This window comes from Pelecanus crispus, chromosome 5 (assembly GCF_030463565.1).
Source record: "Pelecanus crispus isolate bPelCri1 chromosome 5, bPelCri1.pri, whole genome shotgun sequence".
In the NCBI taxonomy this organism is placed as follows: Eukaryota; Metazoa; Chordata; class Aves; order Pelecaniformes; family Pelecanidae; genus Pelecanus; species Pelecanus crispus.
The window spans coordinates 56,375,069-56,398,151 of record NC_134647.1 but is presented as its reverse complement, the minus strand read 5'-3'; the positions used below and the strand labels follow the sequence as shown (position 1 = coordinate 56,398,151).

The window sequence follows — 23,083 nt, the reverse complement described above, 5'->3', positions numbered from 1 at the left end:
CACTAGGGCTGGGTGAACCTGCTGGCACACCAGGACGGGGCGTCTCAGCAAACACATGATGGAAGCTGGGACATGCTCTGGGCTGGGGCAGCCAGCACAGACGTGGGGAACCGTGGGGGACACTTGCCCCAGCATAGCTGAAAGGGTTGGGGGCAGGCTGGCGTTTCTGCACCCGTGCACGAGGACTCAGGCTGCTGAGCAAGCCCACCCTCGGTCCCCAGCTCAGCGTGGCCCCTGGCTGAGGACAGGATGGTGGCACCTTGGCAGGATGGGAGCTTTGCAATTATGGGTGAATGGGCCCGGGCTGGGGCTGCAGAAGCCATGGCAGGACAGGCTGTGACCCTCCTGGGAATTTCTGGACAAATGGGGTGTCATGGTTCCCCACACCCCATGCTGGGGCAGCAATGGCTCCTGCCATGCTGAAGCTCCCCCCCTCTCCAAAATAATGACCCCAAAAATGGCAAGCAACAGTGAGGTGAGAGACGTGTTTGGGAGAGCCAGCCCCCACGGTGCTCCCGTCACAGCTCCCTCACTGCTACTCAAAGGACAGCAGGTCGGGATGGGGACCCTCCACCTCTCGGCCAGGGGTGCATGGCTCTGGCCGCCCTGTGCTCCCTGGTGGCTCATGCTCCAGCCCTGGTCTCCGGGAGGGCTTCTCCGTGCAGGGTGAGGTCTCGGTGGCCCTCTCGCCCGCTCGCCAGTGGCTCTCCAGGCTGCCCTTATGGATGAGGTCAGGCACGGGGAGGGCAGTGGTGGGCTGGTCCCCGCTCGGCTCTGTGGTGCCGGTCACGCTAGGGACCACAGGGCATTCTGGAGGGGATGGGTCCCTCGTCCCCGACCACTCTGCTGGGGCAGGGTGGACTGCGGGCAGTTCGAGGGGCTCCTCCGTGCTGCTCCTTGGGCTGGTCCCTGCTGGCTGCGGTGCAATGAGCATGTCCTGCGGGGTCTTCAGGGCGCGCGGCGTCCGCTTCTTGGTGACGGGGGGCGGGGGGTCCAGCCGGGGGAAGGTGTCCAGCCCCACAGCCCTGCAAGCACAGAGGAGCAGTGACATGCAGCCCCACGCCAGAACCCCTCCAGCCTGTCCCAATGGCCCCGCCGCAGGGTGCACGCCACAGAGACACTTACCCGTCCTCGCTGGCTGGCTGTCCCGTGCCCAGCACGGCCCCGGCGCTGGCGTTCACTTCCATCACCCCCACGCTGGGGAGGCTGGCTGGCTCCTTGCGGCGCAGGAGGTCATTCACCTTGGCCCCCACGGCCTTGCCCAGGTTACGGAGGTGCTGGCTGCCGGCGGGGCGGGAGGGCTGCAGCGGGGTGCCTGCCGTGGCGGGGACGTGCTGTGGCCGCGGGGTGGGTGCCGTGCTAGCGCTGGCATTCTCAAACATGCTCTGGTCCACTGGAGGGGGAAAGGGAACAGAGAGAGGGCGTGAGCCAGGCTGGAGGGGGGACCCCGGCAGGGACGGCATGTCCCAGAGCTGCCCGCCAGCTCCCAACCCAGCAGTATGGAGGACACAATTTGGGGGACTTGAAGGCTGCTCCTGCAGCCCTGCAGAGTCTGTGGGCAGCCAGGCCATGCCAGGGCTGCGCAGGGCAGCGCATGCAGTGGGGACAGCATGGGGCGAGATGGTGTAGCAGCGAGCCCAGGGCCCCACACTGGCACTGCCAACACACCGAGAGCATCTCTTACCTGACACCGAGTGACTTGGGAAGCAGGTTGTGGAAAGAAAGAGAGAGAGAGAGAGGATTTACCAAGGGAATGGCAAGGGGACAGTGGGCCTGTCCCTTCCACGCTGCTGGGCGAGGTGCACCGCCAACCCCCTGCCCAGACCTGCTATGCTGCCCGCGGAGACAGGACTGACGTGGGGCCCTTGTCAGCCAGGCACCCGTGAAGCAGCAGAGGTTCTCTGGGGGCACCCACAGCCTGGGCTCTGCATTGCCCACCCCACCGAGGCTCCCTCTCCAGCCCAGGCTGGCCGTTCCCTTGCACTGGCCAAGCTCCCCAGAGACCCTGGGGGCTGAGCCCACTGCCCAGGAGCATCCTGCCATGCACCGTACACACGTGACATCAGCCCTTTGTGACGTCAGCTGATGATGGCATGGGTACGGGAGCCACACACCAGCTACACACGGGGTGATGGAGAGCTTTGTCCTGCCCACCGTTTCCATCGGGGCCATGCCCCATGGCACCAGGACAAGAAGCCCGGAGGCCCCATGCCCCTGGGGCCCTGCCAGCCTGCCTAGTGAGCCTGCTGCCTGCCAACTATGCAGGCAGGGGGTGCAGGCAGCCGGCACCGCCTGCGGGGAGGGGTCCCCCTTGCACCCCCTGGGCACAGCTGTGGCACTGCTCAGCCTCCCGCGGCACAGCGAGGGCCTGTGGGCAGACAGGCTGTGGAGAGGTTTAGCTGGGCGTATCCTCCTGTGCGGGTGGGAAAAGGGGACCGGGAACTGCCATGGCAGTGGGTGCTTTCTGGGGACCTGGGGGGTCCTGCAGTCACACCCCATGTCTGAGCTACACCGGTTTCTCCCCCATGTCTTCCCAGCAGGAATCCTCAAAGCTGTGGGTGCTGCCCCTGGGAGCTCCAGTTTGAGCCCCCCATTGCTGCCCCCATGCCAGTCCAGCTCTCCGTGGGACAGCTCTAGTGGGCCGCTGGGTGAGCATTCAGAGAGGAAGGGTCCCCAGCATTGCTCCCAACCCCGTGGCGGGCTGGGCTCTTGCAGGGACCCCGACTCACTGCAGACCCTTTCCTCCACAGCCTGCGGCCCCGCAGCCCCGCCGGACAGTGAGCTCCCTGCCCACACCTGCACCATCTACCGGCCCTGGTTCTCGCCCTACAGCTACTTTGTGTGCACCAAAGAAGCCACCCAGCAGCACCTGGGCAGCCTCTCCACCAGCCTGACCACCAGCACCCGGGAACCTGAGGAGTCTGATGACCTCTCGGAGATTATCTGCTCCTCCTCTGGCTCCTCAGACAAGCCCCAGCCCCCCGAGAGGGACAGGCCAGGCAGTGGCGGAGCCAGCATCACGGTCCAGGATATCCTTGCTGCTTCCCAGGGGCAGCCGGTGCCCCAGCGCGGCTACCAGTGCATGTCGTGCTGCCGCGTCTTCCCCACACTGTGGTCGCTCAAGACCCACATCCAGCACAGCTCCCAGGAGGGCTACAGCTGCAAGGTGTACTACCGCAGGCTCAAGGCCCTGTGGGAGAAGGAGCACAAGGAGCAGGAGGCTGCAGCCCCCAGGGAGCCCGTGTAGCCCCACCAGCCTGGCAGCCACCGCGGGAGGGCACTGCTTCATCGCTCCTGCCAGCAGCAGAATAAATTGGTTTAGGAGCAGCCAGCCCTGTCTGCCTGCTGCTCTTGCCTACACAACACTTCCGCCATCCTTTAAGAGAGGCTCTTCCTGACTTTTCCTTCCCCAGCAGCCAAAAAATCTCCCAAGCCCCTGAAAACACTGCTTAGCATCTCTGCATCTCCATGGGGAGATCTGCAGGTGCTGGGAACGACCCCCCAGCATCCTTGAGCTGTCAGGTCACTCCTGAGACGAGCCTGCACTGTGCAGTGGCTGAAGGGGAAGGCTGAAACCCCTCTACCCCCAGCAACATTTGGGGCACCTCACTCCCACGGGCGGCCTGCAGCTGGCACCACAAGGGTCCCACAGAGGAGGATGCTCAGGTTGGAGGGGGTCTGTGCAAGGCCAGGGGATGCCACCATCAGTGCTGGCTCCCAGCGTGGAGGGGGAGAGAAGTGTAGAGAGAGTCAGCGAGAAGGAAGAGACAACAGAAAGCCTTGAGAAATAGAAAGATTTATTTAGCAAAAGCCAGTCGACTAATGACAACACCCAAGGGTTAAGTGCACTTACATTGACAGATTGGTTTCCCAGATAGATCGAGTCAACAGTTAGTAACACGACAATTGTAGGAAAAGAAAGGACAAAAAATAGAGCTATAAATCCCCAGTCAAGGTCCATAACAAAAGTGAGAGGCTAGAGAGGCGTCTTGGAGGCAGCGCTGAGTTAGGAGGAGGATCATTTACACATGTACACCTATGGTGAGACAGGATGCTGGCGGGTCCCATCTCAGCCCATGGGGCACCCGCCACCGTCCCTGTGCGTAGAGTGCCGGGCAGGAGCCCGAGCCCATGGCTGGTCCCGACAGCTCCTTGCGGGGCACGGCCTGGGCTGCGCGTGTGCAGCAGGGACAGGAGGAGCGGTGGCCTGGGGAGAAGGCTCAGCCCTGCTTGCTTTCTGAGGCAGCCCAGCCTGGAAGAGACCTCCTGCCTGCTGTGGCTCCTCCCAGGCTCTCCCTTCATCTGCCCTGCGCGTATGGTGAGCTCCTGCCATCCCCTCTCCTGCACAATCTGTCTGCCCACATGAAAATCCCTCTCTGAGCTCACCCATGCATCCCTACCCTGCCTGGCCCATGTCCTGTGCGTGCTGCCATCCCCACCTCTCCTTCCTGGCGGGACCAGCCTCCCACCCCATGCTGTCACCTCCAACCGCTGCGAGCTGGCCGTGGGATGTCGGGGTCCCCGGCAGAGGGGCTGGCACACAGCTGCCCACGGCGGTGTGGGACAAGGCATATGGAAGTACTGGTGGCCCAGGAGCGCCCAGGTCCCAACCAGCACCCACTCCCACTCTGCCCCCTCTGTGGGTGGTGCAGGGGCTCCTCTGGACACCAGGCCACTGCTGGGGATGCTGAAACATGGCCTTCCTTCCCACTAGGACTCTCTAGCTCCTCACAGCATCCAGCCTCCTCCTGTGGTGGAGGGTGCATAGCACAGCTCGTGCCGACCCCGGGGGTCTCACCCACACCTCACTACTCAGCAGTCCTCAGTCCCAAGGGGACCAGGGCAGAATGAAGTGATGGACCTTCCTCAGCAGCTGGGCTAAGCCCTGGAGGAGAGCAAGAGCTCGTGCCTGGGAAATGCTCAGCTAGGGGTTAGGTGCAGGCAGATCTAGCAGAGACAGAGCTGGTGAAGGCAAGAGCAGAGGGAAGCAACAAAGCGAAGCAGAAGCAGGATAGGAGGGTGGATGGGGAGCAAGACAACTGTGCCAACCCCCACCTCATCGAGTGTTTCCACAAGGAGCAGGGGGGGACATCAGGATGCTGGCTCACACCCCTTCAGCCATGGCCTCTTAGAGGCTGCAGCAACAGGCAGCTGATAAATGTGCTTGCAGAAAAGAGACAAGCTCTGGATCCCCTGGAGGCTCCCACAGATGCCTCAGCCATGGGCATCTCAGGGTCTGCTGAGGGATCTTGGATTCACTTTGCTGGAGGGTGCAAACCAGAGACACAAAGGTGCCCACCTGCAGACACCAGCAGTTCACTCCCCATCAAGGGGCGGCAAGAGTGCCCATCCCTGCACACAGCCGATGCTAGCCCTGCATCCCCCAGCAGTCTTGGGGCAAGCAACTGCTTGGAAATGGGAGGTTTTGTCTATAAAGCAAAGCAGGGAGTTTGTGGTGATGGTGGGTGCAGGGAAGTGCTTGAATATGCAACTTGAGAGCACCAGAAAGGCTTTGAAACCTGGCAGCCATGCCGAGGAGCCCAAGGGCTGGGCAACAAGGGAAGGACACCCCACAGCTCTGTGCTGCGTGCCCTGGCTCCCTGCTCCTCGCTGGGCTGTGCCTTCCTCTCCGCTCCACAGCCTGGGAGAGGAGCAGGCAGTGACTGCACACCCTCCAGCTGCCTCAGGCAGGGACAAACCCTGCCCTGGAAGTGCCACAAACACCCCAGCACTCTGCCAGAAGCTGCCTGCACCCAGCCACCCTGCGCAACCTCGTCTCACCCCTTCAGCTCCTTCCCAGGCTCATCCCCACTGTCCTTCGCTGCCTCACCTCTCACTTGCGCACCCACCCCGACAGTGCACTGTCACCAACCCTAATCACCCTGCTAGCATGGCCCTGGCCTCATCTCCCACCCTCTCCACCATGCAGAGAGCCAGACCCCCTGCCAGCAGCTCTGTCCCTGCTCACCACCCCATGCTGGCTCCTCAGTCGCTCTTGTCCCCACTCACTGCCCCATGCCTGCTCTCTTACTCCCCAAGCAAAAATCTTCATCTGCTTTACTGCTCCCCCCTGCAGCAGCACCAGCAGCAGTAGCTAATCCAGCAGAGAGTCCCTTGCCTCTGCCTGACCTCAACACGCAGCTTGCAGGAGGACGGGGACCGGGGCGTTAGCACAAGCAGCTGTCAGCTCGCCATCCGATGCGAAGTGGGGATGCTCCAGCTCAGCACACAAGCCCATGCATGCTGGAGCGCAGCATGCCCAGCGCACCCCCTCGGCATGGCTCTGTCCTCACCTCCACACACCTCCCGGCCGTGTGCTGGAAGCCTCGCGCTCCCTCCTCCGCCCCCTCTCTCTCTGGGCTGTCCCGTCCCTGCCAGGGCCAGGGGGCTACGGCCAGGGCCCGCCCCAGCTCCGGCGGGTCCCGGCTGCTCTGCACCACCTCCTGCCGACCCCTACACCGCGATCTCGTCCTCCAGGCTGTCGCCCAGGTCCTGCCTGGGCTGGACATGGAGCAGGCGTGGCGGTTCCTCCTGGGACCAGGAGTCGCGCTCCTCGCTCTCGTCCGTGTTGGACTCATACTCGGAGGCGATGCCTGACTCGCGGAACTTGATGAGCTCCAGGCTGCCCAGTGCCGGCTCTGGGGCGGGCGGCCCCGAGCTCGGCAGAAAGTGGTAGCACTCCAGCTTCACCAGACAGTCGTTCCTACCTATGGGGCTGCCCAGGGTGCTGGGGAAGCCCGAGCTGGGACCCAGTGGCGGCGGGTGGGTGTCCTCGGGCTGCGGGGTGGTCGGGTCGCAGAGGACAGGGAGGACGTTGGAGCGGAAGGTGATCTCCAGCAGACTGTCCTGGGAGCCTGCTGCAAGAGAAGGGCACGGCTGAGATGCAGACAGTGCCACCCTGGCTTGCCTGGGCATCCCCTGGCCACCACGGCTGGCTGCAGACTGGCCAGAGGAAGATGGTCTGGGGCCATTTGGGTGTCAACCTCCCCACCACCACCATATAGAGGGGGTCACTTGGTGCCAGGAACTGCTGCTGGCCAGTAAAGTGCCAGTTTTGCAGGATAAAAAGTTATCTGTCTCCCACCCCAGCTCCTTTGGGGAGCTGATGGCCATGTCTGCTGGAGAGGAAGGTCAAGGAGGGGCTCTTGGGCAGGTAAGGAGCTGGCCTAGACCATGCAGCCACTGGAGAAAGCAGACACACAGCTGATGGATGTACGTGACTGCCTGTCCACACAGCCCTCCCCATGCCCCCTCCCACACTGCATGCAAGCATCCTGCCGCACACGCACAAGCCAGGCCAGAAGGGCACTAATATCCCCCTGCGCAAAACCACTGGAAATGCACAAAAACCCCACGAGAAACACCCACACACATGTCCTCCACAGACCCGGCTAGCTGCGAGGGGAGAGGAAGAGGCAGGAGCGCTTACTGGTGGTGTTCCCCGCCAGCTTCAGCTCCAGCTCCTGCACCTGTTTGACCAGGAGCGAGATGTGCTGCAGCAAGTCTTTGTTCTGGAGCAGGAGCTGGTGCACGCGAGCCTGGGCCTCCAGCCGCGCCGCTGCCTCCGCGGCCAGCTGGTCCTTCAGCAAGTGAACCTGTGTGACAGGAGAGACTGGGTGAGCGTGTGGGAGATGCTGCTCAAGGGCTGAGAGCTTCGACTCCAGTTATCCCTGCTCCTCTACCAGGGCGCACCAGCATCCCATCAAACGATTTCATGAAGAAGCCATTCCCTGCGGGTACCCGCAGATGTGACGAGGAGAGCAGGGGCAGGCAGCAGTGTCACACCAGGGCATTCTCAGCAAATCCAGCGCATGGTCCCCTGGTCTCTCTGATGGAAAAGCCTGAAGCAAAGGGAGGTGGTGCTGACCGAACCGTCAGTTATGCACGAGTGCCACAAATGCATGAGGAAAGGGCAGACCAGGAGGAAGCCATATGGATGTGGAAGAGAAGACACACTCGACCAACTGGATGGTGCTTGTGGGTGCATGAAGGTGCAGCCAGGCGCTGTGAGCCGGCCCTGGCCGAGCTGTCTTTCTGGGCAGGTTTCCCGGACATGGTGTTTTGCACGAGGCAGGGTCCTGCCAGCGGCATCTGTCACTAGCAGGGGTCGGAGCATCAGAACCACCCCAGAGCTGCAGACACAGGGCTCCGGCTGCGACATGCATGACGCCTGGAGCAACACAGATGGCAGAGCGCTGCTGAGACATGGTGGCTCTGGGGACACGAACTGGCTGCTCATTCTGGCCCTGGGCGGCAATGCCTGGACACTAGCCAGTGGAGTCCACAGGCAAGAAGTCCATTGATTTTGGCATAACTACCCATACGCAAGCATCTGTATCACCAGCACGGTGTCCCAGGGAGGGTGGGATGCTGCTGGGCGAGACCAGCCAGAAGCCCTTGCCCAGGGGCAGCAGGGACAGCTCTCTGCTCTGAGTTCAAGCAAGGAGAGCCCCAGGAGCATACTCTGGATAAGGGGACAGCAGTGCAGAGCCAGCCGGGAGCCACACCGGCTCAGCATCCTCTCCTGCCACCCACCCATGGCTCCTACAAGCACTCCTCTCTCCAGCAAGGACTGAGCCAGCCAGGCTCATGGGGAACCAGGAAAGCATGGATTTAATGGGAAAAAAAAAAAAAAAACCAACCCAAACCCAAAAAAATAAACAAGAACCCCCCCCCACAAAAAAACCCAAAACAAAAATGAACAACAAAAAAGGCAGTTTTACCTTGGCCTAGAAAGTGACCTTGGGGAAGAGAGGGGGAGCTCCCGGTAGCCTGCCAAACCCATGAGCTGCTGCTGCGGCTGCAGGGCCCCAAAAGCAGCACAGCTGGGAGCCACCTGCCCTCCTGGATGGGCACCAGGAGGCAGCACCGGGTCTGCTGGCAGGCAGGTGCTGCCTGCTTTGTCCTGCGCTGCCTGACTGCAGCCAGCAAGGTGGCAGGGCAGTGCCCTTGGCGGGGCAGAGGTGAAGCGCAGGGAGCTCAGTGGGTGGCAGGAGGCCAGGCAAGGGACTGGGACTTGCTTTGCCACTGCCAGGGAAGCCAGAGAGCCACAGTCATGTCCTCCAACTCCTCCTGCCAGCGGTGGGACAGTGGGGCACAGCAGCGCGGTGGGACAGGGGCCCTCTGCTGAATGATGGTGGGTGAAGCGGAGACCCCGAGCCGAGCTAGCAGAGGTGGAATCACAATTAAACACTAAGTGGGTGCCAAAGCTTGGTGCTGGCAGCATCAGCCTGGAAGTCATCCTTCCTCGCACCTGGAGAGCTGTCTTCATCACAGGCGCCTGCAGCAGGGCCCAGGTGATGCTCAGGTGATGCCGGGAGAAGATGCAAGCAGAGCCCAAAGGTTACATCTTGCAGAGGGGCAGTGGCTCGTGCCACCAGCCCCCTGGGGACAACACCCAGGAAGGACTCCTGGCCTTAATTCAAGAGAAGGAACTTTCACAGGTATCTGGAAAAGCCTTGCAAAAGCAAGTCTCTGGTCAACAAGGGAACTAAATGTCATTTCATCCTCAGCCAAGTAATTAGAGGCCGAGATAATTACAGGATGGTCCCTGTAGCTATAGACCAAGCACAGATCCTGGTCAACACAGCGGATCTCCAGGGTTTGTTAGTGAAGAATTAAGCCTCTGCCTATCGCCATGTGTTCAGAGGCAAACTGATTTGGTACTTTTTGAGAGAAGATAACAACTACCACTGACAGAAGTGTTGATCTAATGCTTTCAGTCACCTGAAAGGCATTTGACATGATAGGGCCCAACTTTTTCATTAATAAAGTACAATGATATCAAACCACCACGGTGCATGCTGAAGGAATTACAGCACAGCTAAGTGACAGCTCCTGGGACAAGAACCATCCTGTGGTGGGCAGAGGTCCACGGCAGGGCATCCTTGGAGAGAGGGGGATGAGGCTACCAGCTGCCACCCCACGAGACAGCCAAGACATTACACTATTTCAGATTTTTTTTTAATCTGGAAGTAGGAAGAAAAAGAAATTGCCACTGAGAGACTCTGCAGGTACACAAAGACAGGGAACTACCAAAGGAGAGCAGTCCCTGCCACAGAGGGACCTGGCTTTGCCTGTAGCAACACTATACTTGGGCAGACATACAGGATCCCCTGAGGACACAGGTCTCTCTTCCAGAGGGGAAAGCAACTTCCTGAGCCCGTGACCCCAGAAGGCATGCAGGCTCTTGGGGCAGCAGCACGGCCAGAAGGACCAATACCGATTTTCTGATGGATGAAGAGGAAAACGATGGGAAAAAAACAGGAAGGCTGCTGGAGTTGACCACTCAGGCCAGGAAGAAAGTTGAACATTTGCAGAGAGCTCTGCGAAGGGTCAGGGAACAACTAAAGCTAAGGTAATGAGTTGGATAAAGTGGCCAGAGCTGCTTAAATGAGAAATACCTGCATGGACAACAAGTCGGCAGGGGCTAACACTGAGGCCAGGCATTTGCAAGAACACAGGGGCTGAGCGACCAAGAAAGCCGGTGGCATGCAGACTGAACGCTAATCCATCCGGGCTTAACGAAGCCATTGCTGGGAGCAAGGGCACAGCGACCCATGCTGGGACAGTGAGACAGAGCAGGCTGTGCCACAGAAGATAGGGGACACTGCCCGGCCCGCTCCCATGCCCTGGTGTTGGGGTCCATCCCGGCTCAGGTCAGGTCCCCACCCACACCTGCCCCGCTCCAGGCAGGGGATGCTCTGGCACCGAGGAGCTCAGGAGCACACCCCAGCCCTACCACTACCCCCAGAAAAGAGCGGAGGGGAGAACCTGTGCCACAGCCACTTGCGTCTGCTGCTGCTGCTGCTGCAGGAGCTGCTGGAGAAGCTGCATTTGGTGGTGGGCAGAGAGGGGCGTTCCCAGGTCAGGCAGCTGGGCAGACGAGGGCAGCAGCATCTTGGGCGACGCTGTCAGGATATCTTCAGGGTGGAGGCAGCCCTGCAAAACACCGGCGTCGAAAGTGTGATCTCATGCTCCTTGCCATGGAGAGCCGCCAGGCACACATGGGCTGTGGCACACAGCAGCCCCCCAAAAGACCCAAGAAAGAACCTGCTGCATTCAAAGCAAATGCACACTTTTCTGGGGGTGCTGAAAAACTTTGAAGACAGCATTTTTTTCAGTTTTGACAAAAGTCCAACTTTTTTTTGTAGAAAATGGCTCAAAAAGGCTGATGCTTCCCATGGGAATTTCCACTGTATCAAAAAAATTTTTTTTTTTTTTTTTTTGGTGGAAAAGAAATCCCTATCAGCTCTGCCCCAGACACTTTCCATGTGGCTGCACATAGCTGAGCCTCGGCACGGAGCTCTCCAGGAGCACCCTGGGCCCTGAGCCAAAGGGCAGCCCTGCGGCGGCAGATGGCTTTGATCCAGGAGCTGGGAAATGCTGCACAATCCCTCCTGATCCCTGGGATGTGCATCAGAACCGCAGGACGGGGGCTGCACCATGCCCTGAGCGCAGAGGGCAGGGACCCACGCACCTTTGCGTCGGCATAGGCGCTCGCCTCCTTGCCCACGGCATCGAGATCGGTCACACCGCGGCTGAAGTCGAGGATGTCGGCTCCGGGCAGTGGCAGCTCCACAGCATCGATGTCCGTCTCCTCCGCTGAGGCGGCCGCCCTCTCCGCACCGGTGAGGCGGCAGGCTGCGGGAGCAGTGTCAGAGCACAGCACAGCCCGCTTGGAGCAGGAGCTTGCTACAATGCACCCATGGTATGCCCACCGCTCCCCACCGCCCCTGTGCCACCCACCCTCCAGCTCCAGAGGGGAAGCAGGTACAGAGCGACATGGCTGTGCTTCCTGCTGCTGCCCAGGATAGGGCTTGCGGCCAAAAACGCGCTCAGCCCCAGCATGGCAAACCTGGGGAACAGCAGCCAAAACCCCTGATGTGGGAGAAACGGGCTGTCAAGAGCAGAAGACACAGAGAAAGCTAAAGAAAGGTAAACAAGAGATTATGGGGGGAAAAAACCCGGATGCTCAGAAATCCCCAGGGAACTGCATATCATGTCCGGGACATTGTGTGGAGGAAAGACAAACAATGACCAGTCCAGGACAGCCCAATGATTAGGTCATCACGACAGCGCTGGTTGCAGAGGCAGGCAGGAAACCGTGGCACAGCCCAGGCTGCTCCTGATGGGATGGGGGCAGATCTAGCACCCAGCGTGGGGCTGCAGGCCAGGTAGCCCACACAAGGACAGACAGCAGGACCCACCAGCATCCTGACGGGCACTGGAGGTGTTTGACCAACCTCTTGCAAAACATCTGTCTCCCCTCCAGCGCAGCTGCCGGCACCAAGGAGCACAGCAGCTCCCCGGGACCCTGCAGAACCTGGGGTGATGTGGTGGACCAGCAGCCCCGGTCCAGGAGCATCCCTGCACCCTCCACCCACAGGGCTGAGAAGGGAGGAGGGGTCCATGGGCTGCCTGTAGCCCTGGGAGCTTGATGCAAGATCCCAAACACGCAGGGAATTGCAGAGGTGGCAATGGACTGTGAGCTGGGTCCACGGCAGAGAGCTGGACCCAGCCCCACAGCAGAGAGCTGGACCCAGCCCCACAAGCACCTCAGGGTGCAGGGAAGGTCTGTGCTTAGGGCCTCTTCTGTGCAAGCAGAGAGGAAATGTTTGCAGCGTGTGCAGCTGAGCACGGAGAGCATTTAGGTGCCCAGCAGAGTCCCGGACGCTGCTAATGGGCTCCCAGCAAGGGGGATGTCTGCGAGGATGATGGCTAACACCTAGCGAAGGCTCCTTGCTGGGCAAGATCCCAGCTTGAGCCTGAGGCGCTGCAGGCCAGATTGCTGTGCAAATCCGTTCCCTGCAGGTGCCAGCCAGCAAGGAGCAGTGTGGGAAGACGGTGATTCCGCAGACTGCGTCTGCCAGGCTCCAGGACACCCACACCACCCCTGCCTCCACCCTCACAGAGTACCTGGGACGTCCAGGTCGTCACTGTTCCTCTCGCTGTCTCCGTCCTCCTGCCCGTCCGCGTTCTGCTGGGTGTGCTGCAGGCTCAGCTTGTGGCAGACCTCAAACGCCTGCCCCACAGTCCGGACAATGCGCATGGCTTGGCTCTGCAGCGGGCAAGGAGAGGAGGAGCGTAACCTCAGCTGCCCCTGCCTGGTGCCCTCCCCGGCCTGGCACAGCTCTCGAGGGTCTCTGTGCGCTGCCATGGGGGCTGAGCACAGCCACAGGCACCAGACCTTAGATCACCATGGTGCTCTGGGTGCTGACTGCAGCACCACGGGGTCCTGCCCCAGCTGCCCCACGGAGACCCCCGACGGCAAGATGAGTACCCCAACACCTTTACCTTCTTCTTGGATTTGAAGACGTTGCACCTGAAGACATTGCTAGACCCATCCCTGGCAATGTAGCTGAAGATCTTTAGGTCCTGGGAGTCGTGTGACACGTAGAATATCCTGCAAGGACAGAAAGGAGGGAAGGATATCAACATACATATTACCCACATGCCCAGGAGACTGCCAAGGCCGCAGCTAGTGCTTCCCAGGGTACAGGGTGCTGGCAGATGCCCAGCTTCTGCAGCACATCCCTGCTAAAGCCAATCAGAAATCTTTTTGGCAGTGGTTTTGCCTTGCCTGGGAAAATTAGCCTGCTGACTCAGCAGCAGCAAGCATTTTGCGAAGGCAGCATGGGGCTTTCTCTGCTCAGCCCCCAGGGACAGAGCCAGTGGCCCAGGAACCAGGCTCTCCAGGGACCTAGGAGAGCAAACCTCACTCCTCTTCCTTGCCTGTTTGGAAAGCTGGCCTCCTCGCTCAGGCACCTGCCCCAGCCAGCATGCCGTCCCCTCCCCGGCATAGCTGGGACTCTTCCTCACTCCCGTTCAGCCTCCCTGGGACACAGATGCCCCACGCTCTTAGCTCTTGCCAGTGAGATAGAGGAAAAGAGCTGGGGACTTTTGGAGAGCGCAGCAAGCGAGGGGAGCTGCCCTCCGTGGGGCCAGCAGTGGCTCTGCAGGGTCAGTCCCCAGCACGGTGCTGGTGTGGCGTCAGGTAAGTGGCACAGCAGAGCCATGCAAGCCCCTGTCCCTTCAGCAGGCAGGCTTACCTGTAGATGGGATCGTGCATGACGAGCATTTTGTTCTCGTCCCAGGCCCATTCTTTTTTCTGCAAGAAAAGAAGCTGAAAATGAGTACGTCAGATGCTGCCCTTGAGATCAAGAACAGGGCAGACACAGTCCAGGGACAGACTCGGGAAGCGTTTGTCACAGCTCTGCTGCTGCTCCCCTGCAACCATTTGCCGAGGGCTGGATCCTGCTGGGGCCAGCATTGTCCCACACCACCTCCCACAGGGTCCCCTGAGCCCCTTCTATGCCTGCGTCAGGACTCACTCGGCCACCCTGCAGGAACACAGCTCATCTGTGGCTGATCCCAGCCCGTCCCAGCCCACCAGAGTTTCCCAAAAATTCAAGGACCCTGCAGGTCCCTGCACCACAAGGGGAGGGCTCCAGCTGCCAAGGCACCGCTGCTGCAGGGACCGGGGCTGCCTACCTTCTTCTTCTTCTTCAGAATGACCTTCACACCATCCACCGACACGATGAGACTCACTTTCTTCTTCTTGATGTTCTTGGCTTTAAACTCATACTGTGAGGGACAGAAGAAAACACCTGAATTAGCTTTCCTGTGCCAGGAAAGCCCCAGGGAGGGCTGAAGAGGCTCCGATGGGAAGGGGCGAGAGGGGCAAGGAAAGATTTCCATGACCCAGCGTGCCTCCCCAAACACAAGCACATGCCCACATCAGCGGGCGCATCCATGCTAGGCCAGGACAGGGTGCCTTTTTGCCCCGCAGCGTCCCCATGCCCAGCATCCAGAGGAGCACACCCTGAAGCAATCTGGCCCCTGGATGGGGATAAAGCTTTGCTCAGTCCAGGATGCTGCTGGGAATGTTAACTTGTGTTTCAAAGGCACCTGCTCTGCCCCTCTGAAGGGCCGTATCTCCTCAGAGAGACCACCACCTCCTCAGCCCTGCCAGCCCCTGGGGCTCCGCAGCCTGGCCGGGTTTGCCCCACTGGCTTGTGGCCGTTGCCGAGCTTTGGTAAGAGAAACCTCATTTCGAGTGGGGTTTTTTAGGGGCTCGGTATAAAACTGAACATGACTGCTGAGGATTCTTTGAACCTCTCCAGGGGAGATGGGATAATGCAATTACCCACTTTGATTAGAAGTCACTGGACAGGAAAAAAAAAACAACAAGAACTTCCAAAGATCAGTGACTAAACACAAAGCTCTGGCCCAGCCCCAGGGAGAGAATGAGATTCCCAAAATCCAGCCACTTTTGCATTTAGGGTTTTGCAAGTGGGGAGGGGGCTGGCAGGGGAATAGGCTAGATAAGCCATTTAGGCTGAGCAACCTCCTGCTGTGGGACTTTTGGGGTGTCCCATAATTGGTCTACCAGGGGTGCACCCACATCAGGTACCCAGTGTGCTGGTCCCATACACAGGGTGCTGTGCACAGCCACGGGGACAGACCCTCTGCGCCTGCTCAGCAGCAGAAAAGCCCTGCATCCTGCACCTCCTGCACCTCACACGTCTGAGGAAGAGGAATTTAATTAATCCTCTCATTATTTTGCCAGTCTCTCTGCAGAGGGAGCACAGGGCAGGCACCCCGATGCAAAGCCCTGCCTCCGGTCCACGCCGAGCCTCCAGGTGACATTTCCAGCACTGCATGATGTATTAACTTTGGCAGCCAGAGCCAGCAGGCAGGAAAAGCTGCTGGCCCTGACCTGCAATCGAATGATAAAAGACCTGAAAAAACAATTCCTCAAAGCCATTTTAAAGTCACCGCTGGGGTTGGGAGATACAGATGACTCAGAAAACAATGGGGGAACACAGCTCTGCCCTCCCCAGTGCACAGACGAGGCAAGCTGTGCAAGCCCACCCACTCCGGGGCTGAAGCCATGGTGATGGGCTGGAGAAAGCAGAGCTCAGGCTCCCATCATGGCTACAGCCAGCCTCAAAATCCCCAGCACATACCCATATGCTGCTTGCAGGACTTATTCCTCACAGAGAAGGGTCTCAGCAGAGTCCATCACCAAAAAGCCCCCTGGGGTGGGTTTCCAAGTCCCATCTCTCATATTCCCCTTCCCCTTTGTTACAAGCAGAGGTGAAACTGCATCCAAGAGCCCCCTCCCTGTGCCTTGCTAAGACACCAGACCAGTACTGCAATCACAGAAGCGTGTCTGGTACCTAACAGTAAAGAAATGTCTTGATTTAGACCTGAAAAGGTGAGCTCCAGGCTGGTTACCTTGGAGTAATTAACCCAGCACATTCTGAAGCTCTATATGTGATTTTTCCAGGAGCCATGGGCTGAGCTGGATGCTCTCCATAGCACCTGGAGCAACTGCACAGCACCTTGTGGAGTTGCAGCCTGATTTATTGGTCCTAACGATCATTGATTATAAACAAAAAGTTGCATTTCCGAGCTGCTGGAGCCATGGGGTTTCTATTCTGGGCCACCCCAAGTGCTAATTAAAGTGGGCTTGGAAGAGACAACAACCCTGAAAAATATCTCAGGGTTAGAGAGACTATTTTTAACCTGGGTTTTGGGTGAGTAACAGCCCCAGGACAGCAACGCAGACAGGCCAGGATGTTTCAGCAAAGATGCTACCCAGCCCCAGTATATGTTTCAGGGACAGAATCAATGCAGAGCTCCTCAGAGAGACTTCCGCAATCCCTGGCTGCATGCAAGGGATTCTGCCCAGGCTCGCCCTGAGCCTGGCAGAGGGGAGTGCCATGGGGAAAGCTGTTTTGCCTCTGCCACGCTGAAACCAAAGCCCCCTTGTGCTGACGGCTCATGGCAAAACTCCAGCAAGAACCGACGGGAGCAAAAGAAGTCAAATTCTGAGAAGGACTGACCGGCCAGATTTCTTAAACCTTTGCACAAATCCAGGCCTTTATCCTGATGCTGAGGCAAGAGCCAAGCTCCTTTGCAAGTCCAAGCCATGTGCTTAGAGAGCTATTGCACATTCTGCCCAACCAGAGCTCGTTAGTGCAATCACTCCAACGAGTGCAGACGCTCTTTGGGATACATCTCCCATGCAACGAAGCACAGCTCTAACCAATAAAACACTAATGAACTCATGCCCACTGGGGCTCTAATGAAACACTAACTGTAATTTAATAACAAATTAGCAAGGAAGAGGATTCAATAAAATGGCAATTCAGCCAAACTGCAGCTTGCATCCCTGGGCTGTGCAGGGCAGGCACACTGAGTCCCACAGGACAGGAGATGTATTGCTGATTTTCGCAGACTTTCAAATTTGAGTTTGGGCAAATAGGTGCAAGAAGGGAGGAAAAGCACCCAGGAGAGAGGGGCAGCAGACCAAACCGAGAGGGAGCACGTACTGTTCTGCAGAGCCCGGCACACCTTTCGCGTGCTGCTACCCCCCCGCTTACAGCCACAGCGTGCAATTTGCTCTGCCTTGTTCACGAGGCTAATTCAGCAAACCAGAGGGATTTCACCCCAAGCAGTAGCTCTGGCTATGGTCAAAGGAAGCATTAGGTTTGCACAGTTTCTCTAAGTGAGATTTGAGCCACAGAGACTGTAAGGGATAAACCCAAAACTGTACAGGGCAGAATCTGTACTCAGACCTGCCGGCTCGTGGTGCAGCAGTTCACATTAGCAGTGATAGCAGCTGCCACGACCAGCCCCGCTCAGTGTCCTGCCGTGCTGGGATGCTGCTTGCTGGCTATGGCAGAAGAAAGGCGCATCTAGCCACAAGTCCTTGCACAGGCCAGCAAGCCCCTGCAGCTCCCGGGAAGGCAGTGGCTGATGGTCACAGTCAGCAGGTGAGACACGAGCCCAGGAGCCGTACTTGGGGCTGGGCTGGGTGCCCTGCGTGCATCATAGCTCTTCCCAGCACCAGAGGGGTAGCTGGTACTATGCTACCTCCTTGGACTTCTCCAAAGCAATGGCAAATCCTTTCCATTAGCAGACTACAGATGCCAGCATGGGCTTTTTGTTCCTGAAGACTGCTGGATGTCTCAGATGGTCTCACCGACTTGCTGCACGTCAACAGGACCTGCCTTTGCTAACACCTGCCCTGCAAGCCTGTTTACTAATGGGGCAATGGGAAACCTCTCTCTGTATGACTGATCAGGACCTCCCTGGCTTGGAGTTATTCTTGACCATAGCTCTGTCTGCCCTGGGCACAGAGATCTGCCAGGTCTGCCCACATTTGTCAACATCCCTCCTTCTGCTGTGAAATGGAGAGAGAAAGCTTAAGAGGGATGCAAAGCATTAGGGTTTTAGTTTTCCCTGTTGCTGGGAATGGCAGGGTTGAAAAAGCCACTGAAGGGACTCCGAGACCATCTGCACAGCCACATCCAAAACCAGCGGGCACCAGCTGACCCGGAGGAGAAGAAAACCCGCATGCTTCCAGGGAGGTTGGACCAATGCCATGCAACCCTTGCTGGGAATACACCCTGCATCCACAAAGGTCCGCTAAAAATCACACCACCACTGCTAACAAGCTTCTCACCGAGCCAATACAAAACTGCGCGTGCGGCCAAGCAAAAGTGGGGTTTCTCAAAGCTGCCAGCGTGGGAGCCGCTCTGCTGCCAGGAGGGGATGGGGAGGCTCAGGAGGAGCTTTGCTACGTGTTGCAAAGGACCAACAGGAGCACCTGGGTGCAGGGAGCCGGGTGACAGCAATTCACCCCATGCTCTCTGGATATGGCATTCTGATTTTAGGTGACTCTTTCCCCTTTGGTTTCATACCACGTAGCATTTCACTGTATTACTTATAAATAACTAAATGGTCAGAAGGGCTTTCTTGACTTTCAACCTAGGTAGTTTGCCCATCTTGGGCACAATTCTGGATTTTGAAATATCAGTAACAATACTACAAGTCTGGGTTGATTATATTAATTCTTGGCTATAGCAATGTGGTTATCCCAGAAGATACACAATTTCAGGGAAAGGCACAGAAAATGGAAAGCGCAACAGAGAAACCCTTCTGATCCTGGACTTGCACAGCTCCACAGTATCCAACTGAAGCTCTAAGCACTCTACTAAAATTTTTAAGCAAAGATTGAAAATGGACATTTGAGATATGCCAAAGTTAAAAAAAGAAATTATTCAAGAAAAAAAGTAAAGGTGGTCTCACTAACGAAAAAGAAGTATTAGATCACTTGTAAACTCCAACCAGCTAAAAAGTGAATAAAGATTACCCCTTAATTTTACACTGCCCACAAAAAAACATGTTCATCTTCTCAATTAGAAAAGAAACATCTATTTTGTCAGAGCACAAGAGCCTTGCCATTGACCTCAGGTTAGTGGGAGTCTATTTTCAACATCTGTCTTTTTTGTGGAGTTCGCTATTTAAATAACTTTAGATGGAAAATAATGCCAGCTGGTGTATGCATCATTGCGCAACACATTCCTCCTGTCAGAGTATTAAAGTTACCCTTTCTGGAGAACAGAGTAACATATGTTGCTTAATAGAGAGTGCATGTAACCTTGTCAGCTTAGAGTAAAATTACCTATGAATCCAAGTGTGATGGGTATGTGTGAAAAGCATGGAAAACTCAGCGTCCTTAGAAACCTGCTATCCATCCCTGTCACACTGTTTCTACACAGTAAAAGTGTAAGAAAACTTGTAACCACGCACTGCATGCTAGGTTAGGCAGATCAGGGAGATGATGTCTTTCTTGATTCATCATCCCCCCACAATTCACAAGCATTTGAAAAAGGTTAACCTGAATAAAAACGCCCTCATTTCATTCCAGCCCATCTAAACTGCAGCAGGTACAGATTTAAGTCTGCCCACTGGCACTCTCCGTCAGTAAGGGAAGGTACCGGAATGCTATATGGTCAGATTGTGCTAGCAGAATACAAATAAACGGGAAATTTTCTAACAGAAGTTCCCCTAAATGCATTGAGCCGTCCCTGTCCCCTTCTATCCTCTATCCCCCTCCTCAAAAAAGAAAAGGTTTACAAGCTTGTACTGGGGAAAGAGCAGTGGTCTGAGAATTCAATTAATAGGGGAAAAGCAACTTCCACAAAATTAATTGCTACTAGCTCGGGAGGCAGGGGAAAAAATCTGCTATAAGAAAAAGCATAGAAGGGCATGTATTTTTTATGAGAAAACTGTATTTCTTTGTGTTTATACAGAAAGGACATGAAACTCTCAGCAAAGCCAGATCCCCCAGAGCCACCTTTGCTGAACGCGAAGGTCTGGCTGGCAAGGACCCTGCGATGTGAGCAGCCCGAGCTCTGCCCAAGCTCCGACCTCTGCCCGCGACCATGTCCCTGCAGCTCTCCCACGGCTCCTGCAGCCCACTTCATCACGGGAACGAAACCGCAAGCGCCGGGCTGGCAGGGCTGGTGCAGTCCTGGCAGGGGAGCGGGGCAGGGCGCTGGAGCTGGTGCCCACCTCCCTCTGCACCCCGCGGCGGCTCCTCCTTGCAGCTGCCTGGCACAGCAACTAATAAAAATACCTTTAGAGTTAGACTTTAGCCCAAGGTCAGCTCAGGCTAATGAAAGACTTGGCAGAATAGCGAAGGCTTTCCCAGCATTTTGGGGGGAGGAGCAGTACTGTTCTCTTGATGAAGAATTAACTTATTACAAAATGACAGCTGAGCTTGAGGTCAATCAGCACCGGCTCCACGGCTCCAAGAATTAACAACTAGGGGGAAAACCACATACCTTGCAATTTCTGCTGCTGAAAACACAGGGAATGAAAGTAAATCTCAGAAACGTGCAGGAGATCAGGCGTAACCTGCAGGAGGGAAGCCTGAGAGACCCTGCTGGGATCTTAATAGCAGTAATTGGGAGGAATGGCAAACAGCGGCACCGTGCAGGGGACGAGGATTTTGCTTTACTGAACCACACGAGGAAATGGCACCGACATCGGTGCCCTCGGATGACTCACAGTCGCCCGGGGGCTGTGCGGGAAAGGGAACCGGAAAGGGACATGGCTCTTTCCTGGCCAGGGGTGCCGAGCTGCCCCAGGGATGGGCACAGAAAGCAGGGAGCAGAAGGAGCAGGAAGGCAGCACCTGGTGCCCACATGCCCTTCATGGGGTAAACAGCACCCAGAACTCAGCGCTGGGGTCCTGCGGGAGCACCAGGAGCAGACCGCAGCCAGGAACATCTCTTCTCTCCTTTATTTCCTTCTGGCTCTTTGTTAATGGGAGGAAGAGCGTGACTTCCAGCATTGGAAGGGCTGCACCACCCCGAGGCAGGCAGCACAGCGAGCACAGGACAGCGATGTGCCTCTGTGTCCTGTGAACCAACAGTTTCTTGGGCCAAAAGGCTGGGCAAGCCCATGCGTCGGGAAGGCGCACACTGCACCCTGCTTGCCAAGAGCAGAGGTGCTGTGTGCTCGGACTGGTGGCATGCATATAGAATGCATCAAATGCAACCGTGCCTCATAAGGACAGGCAAGGTGCAACACCTCCGTGCAGGATGAGCCAGAGATCTCGTTAGAATCACGCAGCACAAGCCCACTTAATGTGGGCAAAGAAGAGGCACAGAGAAAGGCCTTCTGAATGAGTTTCAGCATGGAGCGCCGGCCATCCAAGTGGAGCCTAACCATTTCAGCTAAACGAGAGAACACGGCCAGTATCTCTAAACACAGTGGCAGAAAGAAAAGAGCACTGGAGAGGAAAAGGGAATGATTTAAAATACAGCTCTGGCACAGTAGCAAACAGATGCAACCTGGCCAGGAGTAGCCTCGCGGATCAGAAGAGAGTCGCTGAGCATCCAAGCCACATGGGTCTGGGAATATCAGGGTGGTGTCCAGATGACAGCTGGGCACGTCTGCCACACAGCAGGGAATGGAGGCAGCAGCTGTCCCGAGAGCCTGGCTGTCAGGCAGGTAGGGCAGCAGAGAGCCAGGGCTCCTGACAGCGGGGTACCCAGGCGAGGAACATCACTCCCTCCTGCTGCCCTCGCTGCGGGTTGCTACCCCGAAAGCAGAAAGGCACCTGCCAGCCTGCCCCTGCCTGCATCTCCCTCATGCATCGCCCCAGCTCTACTGGGGCAGCAGCACATGTCGGGGATAAAGCGGCTGGAAAGTGGGATACCTCCCAGGAGGGTGGTCAGCTTCATCCAAGAGACATTTCTGAACAAGGCTTCAAAATATCTGACAGTCCACTGTTTCTGGGCTGTGCTTTAAGCCCACAGGGGACTCAAGCTTGCTGGAGGGGAGTACACTGGAATACTTGCTCAGCCTGCTAATCTGATCAGCAACAAATAGACTAAACCCCATTTTTAGAAGACTGCCTTAAGCTAGCCTTCCAAAGTGCTGTGCTGCTGCCTATGTCTATCAAGGACTCCCCGTTGTCATGGGCATGAAATCCCATTGTGGCTTCAGTGAGCACATGCTACCAGCCCAATTCCCACGTGCAGGGAATACATGTAAGGTATGTGCCCAGCCGTGGGCATGCCCATGCACCGCACACTGGCAGGGTGCTTGCCCATGGGGTGCCAGCAGCACCTCCCTGCTCCCTCCCGGGGCTGAGAGAGAAAGAGGCAAGGGCAGCAGGGAGATTTGGGGATCTCCATGGTGCAGTCACTTTGCTTGTGCTCCCCTCTTCTGCTGCCAAAACCTGGGACAAAACCAGCCTGCAGTGCTCATGCCCACAGAGGGGATGGCTTCCATTGCAGGGCATGGAGTCACAGAGATGTTTCGGGGCAGGACCAAGGTTCCCACCGGCTCCATCGGCAAACTGCCAGCACGGCATGGGCAAACACGCTGGACACACCTCTGCCATCCTGCCAGCTCGGGTTTGAGCTGCTCCTCAGGCTTAAATTCCCCACATGATCCTGTCTACACCCCAGTGCTGGTGGTTTTGGCAGTAGCTAGACTTTAATCAAAGGGCACAGTAATTTGGAAGGGGAGGTGGAGTAATGAAGTATTGGATGCTTCTCCTTGGGCTTAACGATGCTTTTTAAAACTGTTCCACAGTTCCTCAGAGTTTGCATTTGCACATACAGGAAAACGCGGCTCTGAGGTGAATGTGTTCATCTGAAATAAGATACGATTTTGGTTTGTACTGACAAGGTCAGTGCCTATTTTCCCATCTAACTTCAGGTTTAATTTTGGTGACCGTCTGTGACAGTCGTGAGTACTGATGGGTA

General features: G+C 57.1%; 3 protein-coding genes across 6 annotated transcripts in view; 1 reads left to right on the top strand and 2 right to left on the bottom strand.

Annotated features, from left to right (window-relative positions):
- Positions 1 to 535: 535 nt before the first annotated feature.
- Positions 536 to 1,463, bottom strand: C5H1orf226 (chromosome 5 C1orf226 homolog). Its single transcript, XM_075711208.1, has 2 exons — positions 1,126 to 1,463; positions 536 to 1,025 (listed from the first exon to the last, which is right to left on the bottom strand). The coding sequence occupies exons 1-2, from the start codon at positions 1,461 to 1,463 to the stop codon at positions 536 to 538; spliced, it is 828 nt and encodes a 275-aa protein (XP_075567323.1).
- Positions 1,464 to 2,131: 668 nt separating this feature from the next.
- On the top strand, positions 2,132 to 3,247 carry SPATA46 (spermatogenesis associated 46). The gene is made up of 2 exons (XM_009479410.2): positions 2,132 to 2,237; positions 2,766 to 3,247. The coding sequence occupies exons 1-2, from the start codon at positions 2,132 to 2,134 to the stop codon at positions 3,245 to 3,247; spliced, it is 588 nt and encodes a 195-aa protein (XP_009477685.2).
- Positions 3,248 to 6,453: 3,206 nt separating this feature from the next.
- The window catches only part of NOS1AP (nitric oxide synthase 1 adaptor protein), a 39,973-nt gene continuing 23,343 nt past the window's right edge, over positions 6,454 to 23,083 (bottom strand). The window contains exons 3-11 of one of the 4 annotated variants that reach the window (XM_075711025.1): positions 14,494 to 14,586; positions 14,052 to 14,125; positions 13,297 to 13,405; positions 12,919 to 13,060; positions 11,476 to 11,643; positions 11,079 to 11,099; positions 10,774 to 10,922; positions 7,430 to 7,595; positions 6,454 to 6,857 (exon numbers count right to left, since the gene is read on the bottom strand). In XM_075711025.1, coding sequence (XP_075567140.1) covers positions 6,454 to 6,857; positions 7,430 to 7,595; positions 10,774 to 10,922; positions 11,079 to 11,099; positions 11,476 to 11,643; positions 12,919 to 13,060; positions 13,297 to 13,405; positions 14,052 to 14,125; positions 14,494 to 14,586 — 1,326 coding nt within the window. Of the gene's footprint in view, positions 6,858 to 7,429; positions 7,596 to 10,773; positions 10,942 to 11,078; positions 11,100 to 11,475; positions 11,644 to 12,918; positions 13,061 to 13,296; positions 13,406 to 14,051; positions 14,126 to 14,493; positions 14,587 to 23,083 lie in introns of all 4 variants that reach the window. The other 3 variants (XM_075711027.1, XM_075711026.1, XM_075711028.1) reach the window with 3 other exon arrangements.

Coding starts and splice junctions, on each gene's coding strand:
- C5H1orf226 (XM_075711208.1), bottom strand. CDS start 1,463: ATGCCGTCCCTGCCGGGGTCCCCCCTCCAGCCTGGCTCACGCCCTCTC. Junction 1,026..1,125: donor CAGCCAGCCAGCGAGGACGG/GTAAGTGTCTCT, acceptor CTGTGCTTGCAG/GGCTGTGGGGCTGGACACCT.
- SPATA46 (XM_009479410.2), top strand. CDS start 2,132: ATGGAGAGCTTTGTCCTGCCCACCGTTTCCATCGGGGCCATGCCCCAT. Junction 2,238..2,765: donor GGGCCCTGCCAGCCTGCCTA/GTGAGCCTGCTG, acceptor GCGGCCCCGCAG/CCCCGCCGGACAGTGAGCTC.